The following is an 18,809-nucleotide window of genomic DNA, read 5'->3' as shown; positions in this document are numbered from 1 at the left end:
AATGGAAGATGTTGATGAGAATCCACGGAATATTAATATTCCTGAATCAGAGGGACAATGTGAAGTTTGGGAACCTAGTGCGAGAATCAATGATATTTCGCAACTGGTGTGCATAAGGCAAGTGAACATTGGTTCAAAAGAAGAACCAAAATTAGTGACCATTGGCGACTATTGGGATGAAGATATAGTGGAGAAGGTAGCTGAAATACTACATGAATATCATGGTTTATTTCCAACCAATTTGTTTGACTTGAAAGGGATAGTAGGGGATTTAGGGGTGATGAATATCAATTTAAAACCTTATGTGAAGCCAATCAAGCACCATCCATATCGGGTGAACCCCAAATACAAGGAAAAGGTATAAGAGGAACTCGATAAAATGCTCGTGGTTGGAATAATCAAGACTGTAGAGGAATCTCAGTGCATCACTCCTATGGTGGTCCAAGAGAAGAAAACAAAATGTGATATCAATATTTGTGTAGATCTACATAAGCTAAATGATGCATGTGTCCATGGTCCATTCCCTATGTTGTTTACAGATGATATTCTCCAGAATTTTGGTGTAAAAGAATCTTACCCATTTACAGATAGATTCTTTGGATATCACCAAATTAAGATCACACTAGAGGATAGAAGCAAGACCACCTTCACTACAGAATGGGGTTGTTCCAATATGTAGTTATGCCTTTTAGACTAAAAGATGCTCCTGTGATTTTCTGTAGGGTGGTTGTTGCGACATTCAGGGAGTTCATTCATATGTTTTTGGAAGTCTACTTTGATGATTGGGCAGAGTTTGGGCTGGTCAAGAAGCATGTCTCTTGTCTGTGCTCGGTGTTGGATACTTGTAGGAATAACCATATCTCTCAGCCTAAAAAGGATGAATAATAAAAGTACTGCTAGAAGAACTAATCACTAGTTATGCAAAAGGTTACACGCATGAATTTTCGTGATAAAAGTAGAACTAGTCTTGAAAAACAAGGTTTCTCACAAGGTCTTCAGAATTATTTCAAGGCAATTTTTCTGCCTTTTCTTCAGGGATGTTTGAAACATGTTTTATGGTGAATACATTGTTTGTGATAGCTTTCATCACTTTGTGAAACTTATGGTTTTGACGACATGAAGTGCAACACCTTAGGATACGAGTCTGGGAGTGTGAAAAAATAATGTATAACATCTTCCCAACTGGATTTATTGGTGCAATCTTCCGTTATAGGATTTTTATCGTTCTTGTGATTTTCCCATTATTTATCCTTTATAATCTCATAAATGATATTATGATGGTCCTAGTTCCACACTCCTCCTTGTGCATAGTTAGGGATTTGTAAAATATTCTCCACGAGGTCCAAAATATTTCTTGAATTAACTACAAATATTCTTACCTTACAAGGGAGGCGGAAAGTAATTGCTTCCTTCTTGCAAGTAAAATATACATTGTCATTGTTGAACGTTTTCCTAATTTATTGGAATACGAAGATGTGATGATCTAGGCTGATATTGGTGGCCACCCACTAATTCCACTTGGACACCAACCATTGTTTCTTTCAGTTTTTTAGTTTCCTTAATTGTAGCACAATTTACTATTTTTATCAGTTTTTTGGGTCCTTAACTTCGAGAGCCGTTTTAAGGCCCTAAACAATGTTTTTTTGGTAATCTTCTACAAGCTATTTTTTTATAACATTGTCTTTTCCATCGTATTCGTGAGAGAGATCTTTCTAATGGGCTATCATGCACATCAAATGAAGATAATATGACCAAGTCACGACCCCGGGAAGTTGGCTTTCCAACTAATGCCAATGGGGCCCATAAACTCTTAGTGTTACATCTCCACGGATTAGGGTTTTGGTTGTTTAGGGTTTGCTCTTATTTTTCAATAATATAAAGGCCCTTAAGCCTCATTGTAACGAAATTCAGAGGCATGCAGCCGCCACATAAGCGACCATCTCTCGAGCTAGTTTATTTCCACTTCTGCTACTAGGCATATTTTAGTATTTTACATTAATGAAATGAAGTATTATTTCTGTTTCATATTTTTATTTATGGTTATATCTATAATTTATTGTTTTCCTATTTAAATCTGGATCAATGGTATCATAGCAGTCTTCTCTTTCTCTGTTTTTCTTTGCATGTCCCCAATGAGGTCAGGATATAGGGACTTACGGCTTGAAGTCGTCGAACCTTTGCAAGACCAACCTCACAAATCCTCATGGCCTCCCCTCGCAGATGAAAAGAAAGAGAAGGGGGAAGGAGATCATATCAAAATCTTACTCGAAGAAGCCCTCGATCGACAAAGTAACGTGATGATGGAAAACTTTTCCCAGATCCTTCATTGGCTACCCAGGGTTCAGAGGCATGTAGCCGCCACATAAGCTACCATCTCTCGAGCTAGTTTATTTCCACTTCTGCTACTAGGCATATTTTAGTATTTTACATTAATGAAATGAAGTATTATTTCTGTTTCATATTTTTATTTATGGTTATATCTATAATTTATTGTATTCCTAATTAAATCTGGATCAATGGTATCATAGCAGTCTTCTCTTTCTCTGTTTTTCTTTGCATGTCCCCAATGAGGTCAGGATATAGGGACTTACGGCTTGAAGTCGTCGAACCTTTGCAAGACCAACCTCACAAATCCTCATGGCCTCCCCTGGCAGATGAAAAGAAAGGGAAGGGGGAAGGAGATCATATCAAAATCTTACTCGAAGAGGCCCTCGATCGACAAAGTAACGTGATGATGGAAAACTTTTCCCAGATCCTTCATTGGCTACCGAGGGGTGACACATCTACTTGCAATAGTTACTCTTGAAGCGCCACACTCTTTAGGGTACAAGTTAAATTTGACATTCTTACATTTGAGGGTCAGATAGATGCAGACACTATAGATAAATGGTTAAATCTGCTAGAAGGGTACTTTTCTGTTCATGATTTTTCCAGATGGGAAAAGATTACTTTCGCTCCGCTCAAAGTCACTCCCCACGTCAAGGACTTGTGGGAAACCTACTGCGAGTAGAAGAATGAAAGTACGGTCTCATTGTTTTCAGTCGCACCCACTGGGAGGTCATTCCGGGATGCCATCAAGGAGCAATACTACCCTGTTGGAAGCCATGAGGATAAATACATAAAGTGGACCATGCTGCAGTAGAGAAGGGACCAAGACATGCCGAAGTTTACCAATATTTTCATACCCTTCACACAAAGTTGCGTATTAAGGATAGTGAGCAACATTTGGTACTCAAATACCATGGCTACCTACACAGGTACATCCACAATGAGATGGAGTTTTGGGAGATCTCCTCGTTCATCACGACATACTGATTGAGCATAAGTTTAAACAAAAGAAGCGATTCTTTGGATCTCTGAATCCGAAGCAAGGGAAAGGTGCCCCAAAACCATAGAAAAAAGTACAAATCCAAGGTGGGGTGGCCGAGGACAACCCACCAAAGCCGCAAGCAAAGAATAACATCGCAACACTGAAGAAGGACGTGGGAAAGTGGTGTGAGTTCCATAAGAGCTCCACTCACAACACAAGTGAATGTAGGGCCAAGCAGTCACTAATGGCCAAGCTAAAGGTTTTAGAATGAGATGCATGTTTCGACTCCGAGTCAGAACCCAATAAGGGGAATGAAAAATGGAAGTAGATTATTGATGCAGAGCCCAATGCCACTGTTGCCACCATGAAGATCCATAAGGAGGAACTGGAAGATCCAGAGGAGGCGAAGCGCCCCTTTCACTCCGAGATGTGGGCAAAGGGTTCCCCGCTATAGTTCATTGTCGACAATGGGAGCCAAGAGAACCTCATTTCGGTATAGGTCATGAAGCATCTAGACTTATCGACCACAGCACATCCAAAACCATACACCATCAGGTGGCTTCACCAAGGATGGGATCTTCACGTGAGCCAATAGTGTAACCTTCGATACAACATCAAGTCCTTCACGGATGAGGTATTATGTAATAGTTCTCCCCTTGATGTTTGTGATTTATTATCAGGCCAACCGTACTTGTGGAAGCGACATGATGTGTATGAATCAAGGCCTCATGTTATTATTGTTACTTTGGGCAATAATTTGTATAGGATACCGAAGATAGCACCACCTACCACCATCTCTTTGGTTACTACAAAACAATGAAGTAAGCTCATTTCCAAAACCGCAAAATTTCTTTTCCTAATGATATTCCCTCAGGGAAAGAAGAATATGGTGGCCATGACCTCTAGACAAGGCCCCTCCACATGAAAACTATGGATGGACAAGGTCATGGAGGAGTACGAGGACATCATCACCCCCCTGCAACGGTTCCTCTACACTGCGAGGTCAAGAAGTCCATCGATATGACCCTAAGTGAACCGATGGCTAATGGACTAATCTATCAGCACTCTGTTCTAGAGAACGATGAATCAAGAGGTAGATTTATGAGTCGTTGCAGAAAGGTCACATCCAACTGAGTTCATCGCCCTATGGGAGCCCGATCATGTTGGTACATAAGAAGGATGGGACTTGAAGACTATGTATTGACTATCGAGTGCTGAACAAGATCACTATCCAAAATAGGTATCTGATCCCACAGATTGATGACCTTTTGGAGCAATTGAAGGGGGGGAAATATTTCAACAAGATCAATTTGAAGTTAGGATATCACCAGGTACCAATGGAACTCTCTGATGTGTGGAAGATTGCCTTTAAAGCCAAGGAGGGCTTTTTCAAATGGTTTATTATGCCTTTCAGGTTAACGAATGGTCCTACAGCCTTCATGAGGATGATAGATTACATTTTGCGGCCATTCACCAACTCATTTGTAGTGGTATACTTGGATGACATCCTCATGTTCAGCTAGAGTTGGGAAGAGCACCTCCACCACATCCAATAGGTTCTGCAAACACTACAACAACACAAGTTATGTGCCAATTTGGAGAAATGCACTTTTGGCATGACCCAATTTCAGTATCTGGGACACATTATTCATGGACGGGGGGTGCATGTGGATCCAACCAAGATCCAAGTCATTTGGGATTGGCCATCTCCAACCACTCTGATAGTGCTTCATAGCTTTTTGGGCCTTGCCAACTTCTACAGTAGGTTTGTGTTGGGATTTTCTCATATCACTTGGCCCTTGAGTCAAGTCACCAAGGGAGGAGTGAAAGAAAAGTTCTTTTGGTTTGAATCTCAACGGAAGGCATTCTCAGAGTTGAGACATCGCCTCTGCTTGGCACGAGTGCTCACATTACCACACTTGCAACAACCATTTGACATCAAGACAGATGCCTCTCACTATGCTATTGGGGCAGTCTTTACTCAACACGGGGATCTAGTGGCATATCACAGTGAGACACTTTCAGACACAGTCTAGAAGTATCCCACTTATGACAAAGAAACGTATTCCATTGTGCAGGCTTGCCAACAATGGAAGCATTACATTTTGGGGAAGGAAACGATCATCCACACAGACCACCAGCCCATGTAGTTCATACAGATGCAAGGGAAGTTGCAGAATGATTGCCATCAGAAGTGGTCCACATACCTGTAACAATTCCATTTGAATATCAGGTATAAGAAGTGTAGCACCAATAATGTTGCAAATTGCCTCATTCGACCACCGATCATGGCGTTAACCACCTTGGTCAAATCTTGTGGGCAAGAGAGTTTTGATTGGCCACTTCTCTACAAAGGCGACCCAAAATTCAAGCACACATACTAGATACTCTTGGAGGGTCATCATGTTCTAGATTTTCACCTCCAGGATGCCTTGTTATGCCACGTGGGTCACCTTTGTGTTCCTTCAAGCAAGTGTGCCAAGATGATTTGGGAATCACACTACAGTAGGGCTGTTGGGCACTTCGGGGTCAAGAAAACGGTTGCAATACTGCAGAAGTATTTCTATTGGCCAAATCTTTGACAATATATCTGGAAGTACATCAGATACTCCACTCCCTTTGCCATTTCCAAACTGACCATCAAGAAGAAAGGCCTCTATACTCCGCAGCCTACCCCTAGTTGAACTTGGGAATCCGTATCCATGGATTACATGTTGGGCCTTCCTTCTACTAAGCATGGAAATGACTGTGTTTTTGTGGTCATCGACTTGTTCTCAAAGATGGCCATTATGGTGGCCTACAAGAAGAATATCACAGCAAAATCCACTGCTAAACTCTTCTTTGAATGAGTGTGGGTACACTTTGGGATCCCACAATCTATCATCTCAGATCGGGAAAATAAGTTCCTCAGCACATTTTGGTCCACTGTTTGGTCAATGCTGGACACAAAACGCACTAAGTCCACAGCCTTACATCCCCAAACTGATGGCCAAATAGAGGTTGTCAACATGATGATCGTACACATTTTGCGCATGTACAACTCAAGGAATCCACACACATGGGATGAGAGGCTCCCTTGTGTTTAACAAAGCTATAATTAGGCTCTCCACAACTCGACTCGCCACAATCCTTTTCAGGTGGGCTTGGGATTCCAGCCACTCATGCAAATTTGGCTCATGTCGAGTCTGAAACAGATAAGGCAAACAACTTCATTAAGCACATCCAACATATCCACCAGCAGGTCCATGAAATTATGGAGAAATCAGATGCCAAGTACAAGCAATGACATGATCAACATCGGGTGCCACACAAGTTTCAGGTGGGCGATAAAGCGTGGTTCCATTTGCAAAAGGAAAACCTTACCGGAGCCTATCGGAAACTCAGACCACTCTTATATGGTCCTTAAACCATTACCAAGGCTCTGGGACACAATGCATTTGAGCTTAGCATTCCCCCATTCCTTGGCCTATACCCAGTGTACAATGTGGACTACCTTCGACCATACTTTCCATCAATACTAGACACACTCGACATTACATAACAACTCACATCGGAAAAGTTAAATCGAGATTACATGGAACAAGATGCAACTAATCAGATCACGGACACGCAAATCAAGCACACTCTCTAGCAAAGGATCCAACTGTATCGAGTTTTCAAAGTAGGCCAACTCCTTCACTAGGGAAAATGACTCACGAGGGACCAAGTTCAGCAGAAGTTTCCTCATCCCATGGAGGAACTGAATGCAATGGGGACCATTTCTTCCTAAGGAGGGAGGAATGATCCACGTGGATATAGGTGTCCACCCTCCAATTCCAATTGGACCCCCGCCATTGTTTCTTTCATTTTTTCAGTTTTCTTAATTGTAGCACAGTTTACTATATTAGCAGTTTTTGGGGTCCTAAACTTGTGGAGTTGTTTTGAGGCCCTAAACAATGTTTTTTTGGAAATCTACCATCAAATTTTTTTTAACAAGATCATATTTTCCATCGTTGTCCTTTGAGAGATCATTCTAATGGGGTATCATGTGCATCAAATGGAGATAATATGGCCAAGTCACGACCCATGGAAGTTGGCTATCCAACTAACCCCAACGGTGCCCATAAACTCTTGGGGTTACATCTTCGCGGGTTAGGGTTTTGGTTGTTTAGGGTTTTCTCTTATTGTCAATTAATAAAAAGGCCCTTGAGCTTCACTGTGAGGTAGTTGAGAGGCATGTAGATGCCACATCTCTTCTTAGGGATAAGCTACCATCGCTCAAGCTAGTTTATTTCCATTTCTCTTACTAGGCATATTTGAGTATTTTACATTAATGAAATGAAGTATTATTTATGCTGCATCTTTGCATTTATGGTTATATCTGTAATTTGAGGTTGGGAGGTTTTACCCTCAAATCGATTTCTTTGGATGATTGTATTCTCTTGGAAGAGGTGCTAATCACCTACTCCAGTATTTTTGGTAAACTTTAACTTCTCCCTAAGGAACTCGGGAGATCTTGGTAATGGTTCACCATGTAGAAGGCTATAAACAACTTACATAAACAATTTTTCACACTGCTAGAATTCTGCCAATAAGGGGGTTTCCCGATATGAATTCCTAATTAGACCTCACACCATTTGGATTAGGAGCCCCAACGGGGAAATAAGGTCTATTGACATTATTTTAGGAATTTTCCTTCACTACAATTATCAATATAAGACATTATACAAACAATATTTGAAACAAAAAAGTAAGTTGACACTATGAGACATAAAATTGCAATGTATATATGATACTTTCATGGAAGGGAAAAGAGAGCGGGTGAATCTAGAAAATTAGTAAGAGTACTATCCTAAAAGAGACACACAAGAACATGAAAGAACCACTGATTGACCTACAAATTAGTTCACAAGATAACATAAATGATAAAATAAACTAACAACACACATTCAACAAGATGCATACCAAAGTCAATGAAAGAATTCATTTTCATTACTATGTGTTAGCATAAAAATTCACCGTAAACAATGAAAGAATAATATCACAATAATTCATGGCATATGCATGAAAGTGCACTAGGTGTGAGATCTTCACATATCAAGTGAAAGTCCCAAGATACACAATTATAATGCTCCCAAACTAGTCACAATAGTAGAACATTAAGTCACTACTTGCTCCTCAAAAGAAAGATATTATCTCCTATGACAAGCTATAGAAGCCAAGCTGAAAAGTCCAAAGTCCCTTTGTTTGATGCAAGAGGGTTTAGTTATAAAAACTGAGGTGACTTTTCACCTCCCATGTGACTCTTGACCTCCCCTCATGACTCTTGAGCTCCTATGTGGATTTTTGAATTCCTATGTGGCCTTTTAGCTTCTACATGACTTTAGAACTTTCTAGTTTCTTTCCTTATTCCAAGTGAACCCTTTTCTTCCATATCTTTTACATTTTTTCATTTTTGGAATTTACATAATTACATTTCACATGTGATGCGACAAAATACATTGAAACATATGAGTTTGTAATGACACTTTGAGAAGCCATAGCTTGGAAAAGGTGACATAATACTTGATTTTATCCCTGCCAAGCTCATCTCCTTATGGTTATCAATTTCAATTTTTCAAGAAGGATCTTGATTTTTTCTTGATCTTCATCTCACAAAGGGTCTACGAGAGTGACAAAACCTTCCAAGTCAACATGAGCTTCCACCGCTTTGTCTTGGTCCACCATTCCTTCATCTCCTTCATGATCGTTTTTCTTTTTTCTCCTTCCCAAATGCTCTCTTGTAGCTTGTCCTTGATGACCTTCCTTGAGGATCACCTTTCCATGTTGAAATGATAACACCTCGAGATAAATTCCACTTACGAAAATCCAACATGAGTCTTAAACCCACCTATTCTACCATTTCTTGCTTATGGAAGGTATTGAATATGATGAGGCAATGGGCAAGGGTTTTCGGATCAAGAAGCTAAGAATTGCATTGTTGATGACTACAAGGGCCCACCAATGACTTCACTATCCACTAGAACTATGCAATTCACAATCCACGGCAAGATACGACAAGATACTACAAAGTGAGAGGTTAGAGCCACTAAGAAGGACAAGGCTAGCCATTGTAACTGTGCAATGCTTAGTGGTTAAGGGAAAAGATACCTGAATTGCATAGTTAAGGCTCTTAGTGACCTAGGGGTGACTTGATGCTCACTAGAACTATGCAATGCATAGTAGGAGATCTCACTAGATGAAAGGATTGCAGAGTTAGACAAGTTAGCGAGACAAGGAAGGAAGGTTGCACACTATAACTATGCAACACATAGTAGTTGTCATGAACTGCTCAATCCACAACACTATGTAGCTAGTATGACTGTCCATAAGTAGTTCCTAGAGGTAGTGAATGTCTCACTATGAGTTAAGATTGTGTAGTGCATAGTTCTAGAAGGGGGAAAGTTTAGCAAGTTGCAAAGACAGTTAAAGCTCTCAAAACAACTAAATGTGGGATCACTGGACATAAGAGATCAAGAAATGAGAAAAAGTCCCCAAACAATGAACTCACACTAGGATAACATCAACACAATCCAAAGAATGCATAGTACCCAAAATCAAAATGGATACCTTCAAAAGACAATAAAGGGAGACTTATTTCTAAGTGTGAAAGTGAAATGTAGCTCTCTGACACTTGGAATACAAGTTATGACATAGGTGATTACTGTAACCAGAAAGTCTACTAAGATGTGGGAGTGTCTCTAGCACATATTATTATGATATATATGATGAGCTAATGGAGGAGAGTGAGCTAGAGCTAACTCTAGTAGTGCACTAAGGTGCAAAACATGTAGGAGTACAAACAATTAAAAGTGGCACTTTCTAGAGTAATAAAAGGTGAAAATGATACTTGCAAAAGCTAAAGGAAGTCAAATTGACGCATGCTAAAGTGAAGAAAAAAGAAAAGTGACAATTCTGAAAGTGAAAGAAAGCAAAAAATATAGTCTGGAAAGCTAAACAGGCACTTGTGAAAGTGAAATCCACACTAGAATGATGATACAATTACCACTAAGAGTGAAAGAGACTATCAAATAATGTTGAGCACTAACCTTTGGCATGGATTGTGGAGGGCACTAATCATATAAGCAGGGGTTACATAGGGTCTATTAGTTGTGCAATGCTTATTACCTAGTATTGTGCAATCTTTTTTATTGGTGAATGTGGGTGCTTTTTTTCTAGAGGTTGCACAAGTATCTTTCTCATGGACTACATTAGTTTAGAAATTAAAAGCAATGTTATATTGCAGGGATGTGTCATTTTAATATCTAAGTATATTTCACAGAAGAGACTACATGTTGTAGAAAATGAGACTCACCAGCCACATAACTACAACAATATGAAGAAAATGCTGCACTAAAACCAAACATGCAACACTTTGACAGGAATAATCTTTGTCTTAGAGGGAATAAGCAATGCTTAGAGGAAAAACTAGCTCATATCATATAAAGAACTCTACTCCCAATGAAAAATATAAAAAAAAAAAGGAAAAAGGAGGGAAGAGAATGCACACCCTAGATGAATGAAACCACATATTTTTACTTGCGCAAGCAAAGACTAATAGATTGTGAATGGTATTTACAGAGATCTTTAGTCACAAGCCTCTAAGGCAGAAAAAAACCTATGGTATAATGAGAAGGAAAGAACCAAGAGAATGTGCATATATCTACAAGAAGGATTCCCTTGGATGGAAGACAGAGAATGGGTGCAAGGTATGAGGTGACAGTGACAGGCCAGATAAAAAGAATAAAGCTATAATTTTTTACTATGCAAAATTGATAGGGACAAAGATAGCAGAAGACAAAAAGGCAGATAACAAGCAAAGGTGGCAAAAGAGAAGACATATAAGCAAATGACAGCGAGACAGGTAATGTATGATGTTAGTACATTCATTAATACAAGTTATATCTTAGCTATGGGTTGTAAAATTGCTGGTGTTATATTATTCAAATATTATTCCACACTAGTACCACTGCCCTTTCTCTGAAGCAACCATACTAATTTTATTGCCATATGACAGTCATATATTTTGAATGAGCATTTGAAATTGGGCACTATCTTACCTTTTCAAAGGCGTTCAAAACAACTGTAAAGGTTGTACAATATATGGGAAAACTAATATATATTTTGTGGGTGCGTTAACATTACAATGGCGAACAACGTTGAATCAACCTCAACCCTTTTATTTGAGAGTTGAAATGGCTGAACATTTGATTAATACATATAGTGTTATGGACAGCGTTATGTACAACTTTGTTTCAATTGAGAGCGTTATTTTTTAATATGGGAGGATAACGTTATTTTAAGATTCATGGATACAATACAGAGTTAATTCTTTAGCTCATGAATTTGAATGTTGTGTTAACTTTGGACATCTTTAATGAATGAGCATCTATATTCTTATGAGGCAGCATTAATATTAGAGCATTTATTATCCTTGTGAGGCAACAATAGCATGTGTTAATGATGATAGCGTTAGTATATGTGAATTTAGGCCACTGGTTATATGGAGCTGCATCGTTGTGGAGCTTGAATGCGCTCTTATGGAGCAGCATTGTTGATATTTTGTATGCGTTATTTTGGACAGTGTGCCCTAGTTCTGGTTCTGGACCAGTTACCACTTCCATGCATCCTTCATACAAGAAACCTAGGGATGTCAGCAAGCATTCGAGGTAATTGCCAGTCATGTGTTCAAAGTCATAGTAATAAAAGCCATAGTAATAAAAGCCACCCATTGGATATAATATTGACATGATCATTTATTTGACACGGCTTTTTTTATTGACAGGGCATACAATGTTTACATGGAACAACGTATACATTGGAGCAGCGTTCTCTTTTATTATCTTCCTGCAGTCTTCTCTTTAATTATCTTGCAATGTTGTCTTTTATTATCTTATTGGAGAAACTTTAAATATGTATTAACAAATAAAAAAAAAAAATTATTATTTTTTGGAACAACTTTATATAACTATTAACAAATTAAAAAAAAAATTGTTTTCCCCAAAAAAATATTTGTTTGATACTAACATAAAAATTATAGTACATATGTTTATGATCACTTTTTCCTTTACATATTTTCTATTTCAATTCTATATGAAATGTTCTTACATATTAATCAAATCCCAAAAATTGTTTGCATTGAGTTTTAGCATTACTTTGTATCACCTATTCAGTTTTAACATTACTTATGCCCCAAAAATTATAACCAAGTCTTTGTAAATTGTATCAAAAAATGAAAATCATGGTCTCTATGAGTAGTTAATGCTTCTAACATTAACCAAACACCCACTTCAAAATCCAAAAATTAGAATTTACCAAGTTCCTTACCTACACATCTCTTGGATAGTAGATCTCTATTTTTGTTTTGTTTCCTATATATATGATCAAACTGAATATCTTGGAAGGTGCTTACTAGATTTTGAATGTATTTCATCCAATTAGATAGAATGGGTGGGTTGAAATGAGTGTAATCATTCACTCATTTTATGATGCCCTTAGCATCTCCATATATCTTTATTATCTAGAGACTAAGCCATTTTTCCACTATCAGAACCTCCCATAAAAATATGATCTCTGCTTTGTTGTTGGTACTATGTTTGCTTTCCCACTACACTCTCTCCTATTGCATGCTCCATCAAAGAAACCCATAAGGAATTCTTGTCAAATGTTTCTCTAGTGGCATATTGTGTAGTTGTGGTTCTTCTTCATTAGTCCAATTTCATTAATATGCTACCATCTTCCTGGATCACCACTCCTTTTTATAAAACAATAAGTACAGTTTTGCTACTCTAGATGGGCCACATGATGTATATTACTAGGTTTTTGTATCTTTTGGGAGATTTGAACCATGATTGTAGACAAGATATTAGTGATTGATTATGTCCCACTAGAATGATATTCAATATATCCATAACTCCTTCCCATAGTCCCATCACATAAAAATGATTGAGAAGGAGATGATGTGTGTCTTATGGTCCCCTCATGCAAAGAAGACATATGTCAAGACTTGTAAATATACTTCTTTGTAGGTTTCTCCAAGTCATAATACATTCAAGTAGTGTTCACTAGCTAAAGTATTTGATCTTGTTTACAAGATCACATTTCCATACGGCATGGAGCCATGTGTGAAAATTAAAATCCATATTGTACCTTCCTAATACCCTTTTAGAATGCCTCCTGAGGTCATATGGTCCACTTGTTCATTGAGTGTGAGGCAGACAAATCAATCTTGTGAGATATATTTCTCCCATTCATAAACATGTGCCTCTCATAACCATATATCCTCCACCTTTCTCCACTATTGATGGTGGATGTTATTTGTGCATTGATGAAAGATCTAATGGAGGAGGTGAATACATTTATAATGGATGAAGTTAAGAATTTCAATTGATAAGGAGTGATTTGGATCATATTATTCATAACATCCATGTCAATATTTATCTAGGTGCCATCACCAACCTCCCAGCAAATAAGTTCGAGAAGCCATTGTAAGATTTTCATGATGCTTCTCTAGATATAGGACATGCATGTTTTCTTCTTGAACCCATTGCTAATCCATGTAGTAAAACTTTGTACATACATATATTTGTCTTTAATAATTAGTTGCCATTAACTAATCACTCACATGGCCCTCCACATATTTTTGATAATCAAAGCCATGTGTGAAAGTAGTACGGTCTATGAAACCCCATCATCCTTCCTCAACTGGCCTAGCTAATGTTGTCCACTGAACCAAATGGATCTTCCCTTTGAGTTGGGACCCAACCCATTAGAAGTAGCACATGATTTTTAATATCATGTGTATAGTCTCATGTGGTAATAAAAATAGTTGTATTCACTATACCTAGATATTTTGGAGCACTGATTTCAACATAATCATTATGCCACCATCCTCAACCACCTATGTTTCCAACATTCTATTGTGTAACCTTTGGATCATCCAATCCCCATCCTCAACCACTTGTGTTTCCAACATTCTATTATGTAACCTTTAGATCATCCAATCCTCATCCTTGTCCCAATATCCATTCTATTTGAGTCTAAACCTTAAGCATACAAAACCTTAGTGGAGATGGATGGATGCAACACCAAATAGCTCACCAATGTCCTTGATCACTACCTCCTCTCTCACCCCATGTACTAGGATAGATTTTCCACCATTCATACATAAACCTATAGCTACTCCAAAATCTTTAATAATACTTTACATACTTATCCATTCACCAATAAAAAAATCCCCACCAAATAATAAATTGTCAACAAACATTAAATGTGTAAGTGTGTTTTCCAAGTACACTAATTCCATAAAAAAGTCCATTTTCCGTGGAATACCATAAAAAAGTCCATTTTTCTGCTCCAAAAGTCAATCACTGGGGGAATAGTAGAAGGCACAAAGCGTAGCCCTACCTCAACCCTCTATGACCATTGAAGAATTGTGACGAAGCCCATTTATAATGACTGGTAGTTTTATTACATGTGATAATCCATTTAATTTTCAGAGGAGACATACCTGTTTTGATCCATACTAATTTTAGGAATTCCCAACCTACGAGGTCGGAGACCTTAATCAGTTCTAACTTGACAAGACAATTTTTTTTTCTCGTTATTTTATGGTCTATATCATCTCGTGAGCGATCTAATGGCATCTGTGTATGTATACCTTCCAAAAATCCAAATTGTTCGACAGTGATGTTCTTTGACAAAATTGTCTTCAGTCTCCATGCTATCAATTTTTATATCATCTTATACTCAAAATTACAAAGAGAGACAAAGGTCATGGGTTTATCCTAATAAGAAATTAGTGCGATGAACGTCACATTGATGGCCCCCGAAATGTATCCTTCGACCCTAGATTCTTCAGCAACCGCCAGAAGGTTTGGTATCATCAACTCAATTCAATGTAGAAATAATTACGCCGTAAGGCGTTCCCCTCTGAAATGAACTCCCCCAAATGCTTTTCTGTCTTAATCGTAGCCGTTAGATTTTTTGTTAGACGATTGAACAAAAATCAGCCGTCTAATTTTTCTTATTAAATTAAACATTAAAAACCCTTAAAAAAAAGTACGGCGATTTAGGTCCATTGGTTCAGGTCCATTGGTTCGGCTCTTGGAATCCCAGAGCTCGTTGTGTAAAGAAAAGGCTGCGGCGGCCATGAGAGGGCTAACGAGCAATGCAGAAAATGCTTGGGGAATTGAGGCTAATGGTGGGGTTTCAGTTCTGGTTCATATTTGCAAATCGGGAACCTCAGCTGCACAGGCCATGGCTGTAGGGGCGCTGAAGAATGGCTGCTGTGCAAGAGAAGGAAAACGATGGCGCTCAAGAATGTGGCTGCTGTGCAAGACAGTAACTGGTTAATTTTGATGTAACTGGTTCCTGATTCTTGGTTTTCTGTAATTGATGCCTGATTCTTGAGTTTATTTGACAACAGGCTTTGCATTGCTTTGAATTAAGTTAATTTTGATGTAACTGGTTCCTGATTGTTACGCCGTAAGGCGTTCCCCTCTAAAATGAACTCCCCCAAATGCTTTTCTGTCTTAATGGTAGCCGTTAGATCTTTTGTTAGAAGATTGAACAAAAATCAGCCGTCTAATTTTTCTTATTAAATTAAAACATTAAAAACCGTTAAAAAAACGTACGGCGATTTAGGTCCATTGGTTCAGGTCCATTGGTTCGGCTCTTGGAATCCCAGAGCTCGTTGTGTAAAGAAAAGGCTGCGGCGGCCATGGGAGGGCTAACGAGCAATGCAGAAATGCTTGGGGAATTGAGGCTAATGGTGGGGTTTCAGTTCTGGTTCATATTTGCAAATCGGGAACCTCAGCTGCACAGGCCATGGCTGTAGGGGCGCTGAAGAATGGCTGCTGTGCAAGAGAAGGAAAACGATGGCGCTCAAGAATGTGGCTGCTGTGCAAGAGAGTAACTGGTTAATTTTGATGTAACTGGTTCCTGATTCTTGGTTTTCTGTAATTGATGCCTGATTCTTGAGTTTATTTGACAACAGGCTTTGCATTGCTTTGAATTAAGTTAATTTTGATGTAACTGGTTCCTGATTCTTGGTTTTCTGTAATTGATGCCTGATTCTTGAGTTTATTTGACAACAGGCTTTGCATTGCTTTGAATTCAGTTAATTTTGATGTAACTGATTCCTGATTCTTGGTTTTCTTTTCTGTAACTGATACCTGATTCTTGAATTTCTGTAATTGATTCCCGATTTTTGATTTCATTTGACAACATGCGCCTGATTCTTGATTTTATTTGACAACAGGCTTCACATTGTTGGTGAGGTTCAGTTGCCTGTTCATCATTGCCTCCTGGCGCTTCCTGGCGTGAGAAAAGAATATCTGAATCGGGTGATCAGCCACCCACAGGCGCTTTCCCAGTGCGAGCTGACGCTCACCAAGCTCGGCCTCAATGTCGCCCGCGAGGCTTTCGATGACACGGCCGGTGCCGCCGAGTTCATTGCCCTCAACGGCCTCCGCGACACGGCGGCCATAGCCAGTTCTCGGGCAGCCGAGCTTTACGGGATGAGCGTCCTGTTCGATGGCATCCAGGACGCCAGTAACAATGTGACCCGCTTCGTTATGCTGGCGAGGGAGCCCATCATTCCAAGAACTGACAGGCCCTTCAAGACCAGCATTGTGTTTGCTCAAGACAAGGGTACCTCCGTCTTGTTCAAGGGCTTGTCAGCCTTTGCTTTCAGGAATATAAGTTTGACCAAGATTGAGAGCAGGCCTCACAGGAACCAGCCATTTCGTGTGGTCGATGATGGTAATGTTATTGGCACTGCCAAGCATTTCGAGTACATGTTCTATGTCGATTTTGAGGCCTCCATGGCCGACACAAGAGCCCAGAATGCCCTTCAAGAGGTCCAAGAATTCACCTCCTTCCTTAGGGTTCTGGGCAGCTACCCTATGGACATGACCCCCTTGAATAATATCTCATCTTCATCCTCATCCCCATCCTCTTGTTGATAAATCAATGATATTAAAAACCCCTTGTCTTTCTGATCATGAAATTCTAGTTCTAGTTTTTCCTGATCTTGAAGTTATATTTTTTCCATATCAATAAACATATTCCTGGTTCCTGGTACATGGTTCCTAAAGGAGGGAGCAGAGCAGAGCAACTTACAGCGATTTGGGCAATGAGAATGAATTGATTTATATGATATTGTTGAATATCTATGGCAGATGAAGGCGTAATTTGAAGCTTTTTGTTGTTATAGTTTTGATGGAACCTTAGGATTTTCCTCTGTAAATTCATTCCGCCGCCTTCAAGGGAGATTGCCGAAAGAAAGCTGTAAATGTAAATGCAGTATCCTGTGGCCCTCTGTGGCAGAGTAGTATTTGGTTGTTCTTCCCTTAGTATTCCATTTGTATTTTTTGTTGCCGATCCCAATCACGGCATCCCACAAATGTATTTTGTTTGATTATACTACTCTATCAACATTGAGGAAAATTTACAGACCTGTAACTGTGTTGTTTGTTCATGGACCGAAAATTTCTGGACTAGCCTTGTGAGGAGCATATGGCTGATTAACATTTATTTTCTAGACAAATATCCGAGTTCATTATTTCAGATCTATCCAAAAGTGAATTATGTGCATCAAAGTTACTATGTTTCAAAGCATAACTGACATTTATCCAAAACTAAATTGTGTCAAAGTTACTGTGCTTCAAAGCATAACTGTTCTTTATCCAGAACTAAATTATATGTATCAAAGCTACTATGCTTCAAAGGAACTAAACCATAAGCTATTTTTTCTTCGATTTTTTCACATTTATTTGGTATCATTTATCAGGTTACAACGTTTGTGGACATCTCTGTTGGTATCCATCCACTTCAAAGCATAACTGGCCTTTATCCAAAACTAAGTTATGTGTATCAAAGTTACTGTGCTTCCGAGCATAATTAAATTATAATTGATAAGCTATTTTTTCTTAGATTTTTTTATATATTTGATATTATTTATCAGGCTTACAACATTTGTGGATATCTCTGTTGGTATCCGGCCCTTTTAAAAGAAGACACTGCAGAAAGAAATATGTCGATGTAAATGCAGTATTCTGGATCCATTTTTGTCAGAATAGTTTGCTTGCTCTTCCCATAGTATTCTATATGCATTTTGATTGGCTACCTCAAGCATGGCATCCCACTAATGTATTTTGATTGGTTATTTTTTCAAGGCAAACCATTAATGTATTTTGATGGATTCTATATGCAATCCCACTAATGTATTTTGATTGGTTATTTTTTCAAGGCAAACCATTAATATATTTTGATGGATTCTATATGCATTTTGATTGGCTACCTCAAGCATGGCATCCCACTAATGTATTTTGATTGGTTATTTTTTCAAGGCAAACCATTAATGTATTTTGATGGATTGTTTTTAAGTAGAAAAACAGGAAAATTTACAAAACTGTACTTTTGTAAATAAAACACAGAAATTTATTTTGTTTGAATTTGTCTAATTATTTTTCTAAGG

At 38.6% G+C, this 18,809-nt stretch overlaps 1 protein-coding gene across 3 annotated transcripts; it reads left to right on the top strand.

Moving 5' to 3' along the window:
* The first annotated feature begins 15,424 nt into the window (after positions 1-15,424).
* Positions 15,425-17,931, top strand: LOC149179380 (arogenate dehydratase 3-like). Of its 3 annotated transcripts, none has more exons than XM_089420626.1 (2): positions 15,425-16,240; positions 16,590-17,931. In XM_089420626.1, the coding sequence occupies exons 1-2, from the start codon at positions 16,179-16,181 to the stop codon at positions 17,293-17,295; spliced, it is 768 nt and encodes a 255-aa protein (XP_089276752.1). In that variant the 5' UTR covers positions 15,425-16,178; the 3' UTR covers positions 17,296-17,931. The 3 variants fall into 3 exon arrangements, with proteins under 3 accessions (XP_089276752.1, XP_089276754.1, XP_089276753.1); XM_089420628.1 differs by having other exon boundaries at positions 15,426-16,247; XM_089420627.1 differs by having other exon boundaries at positions 15,428-16,259.
* The last annotated feature ends 878 nt before the right edge of the window (positions 17,932-18,809 follow it).

This window comes from Pinus tabuliformis, chromosome 4_1 (assembly GCF_031772625.1).
Source record: "Pinus tabuliformis cultivar Carrire ecotype Pingquan chromosome 4_1, CPIR1, whole genome shotgun sequence".
Taxonomy (NCBI): domain Eukaryota; kingdom Viridiplantae; phylum Streptophyta; class Pinopsida; order Pinales; family Pinaceae; genus Pinus; species Pinus tabuliformis.
This window is presented reverse-complemented; position numbering and strand designations above follow the sequence as displayed.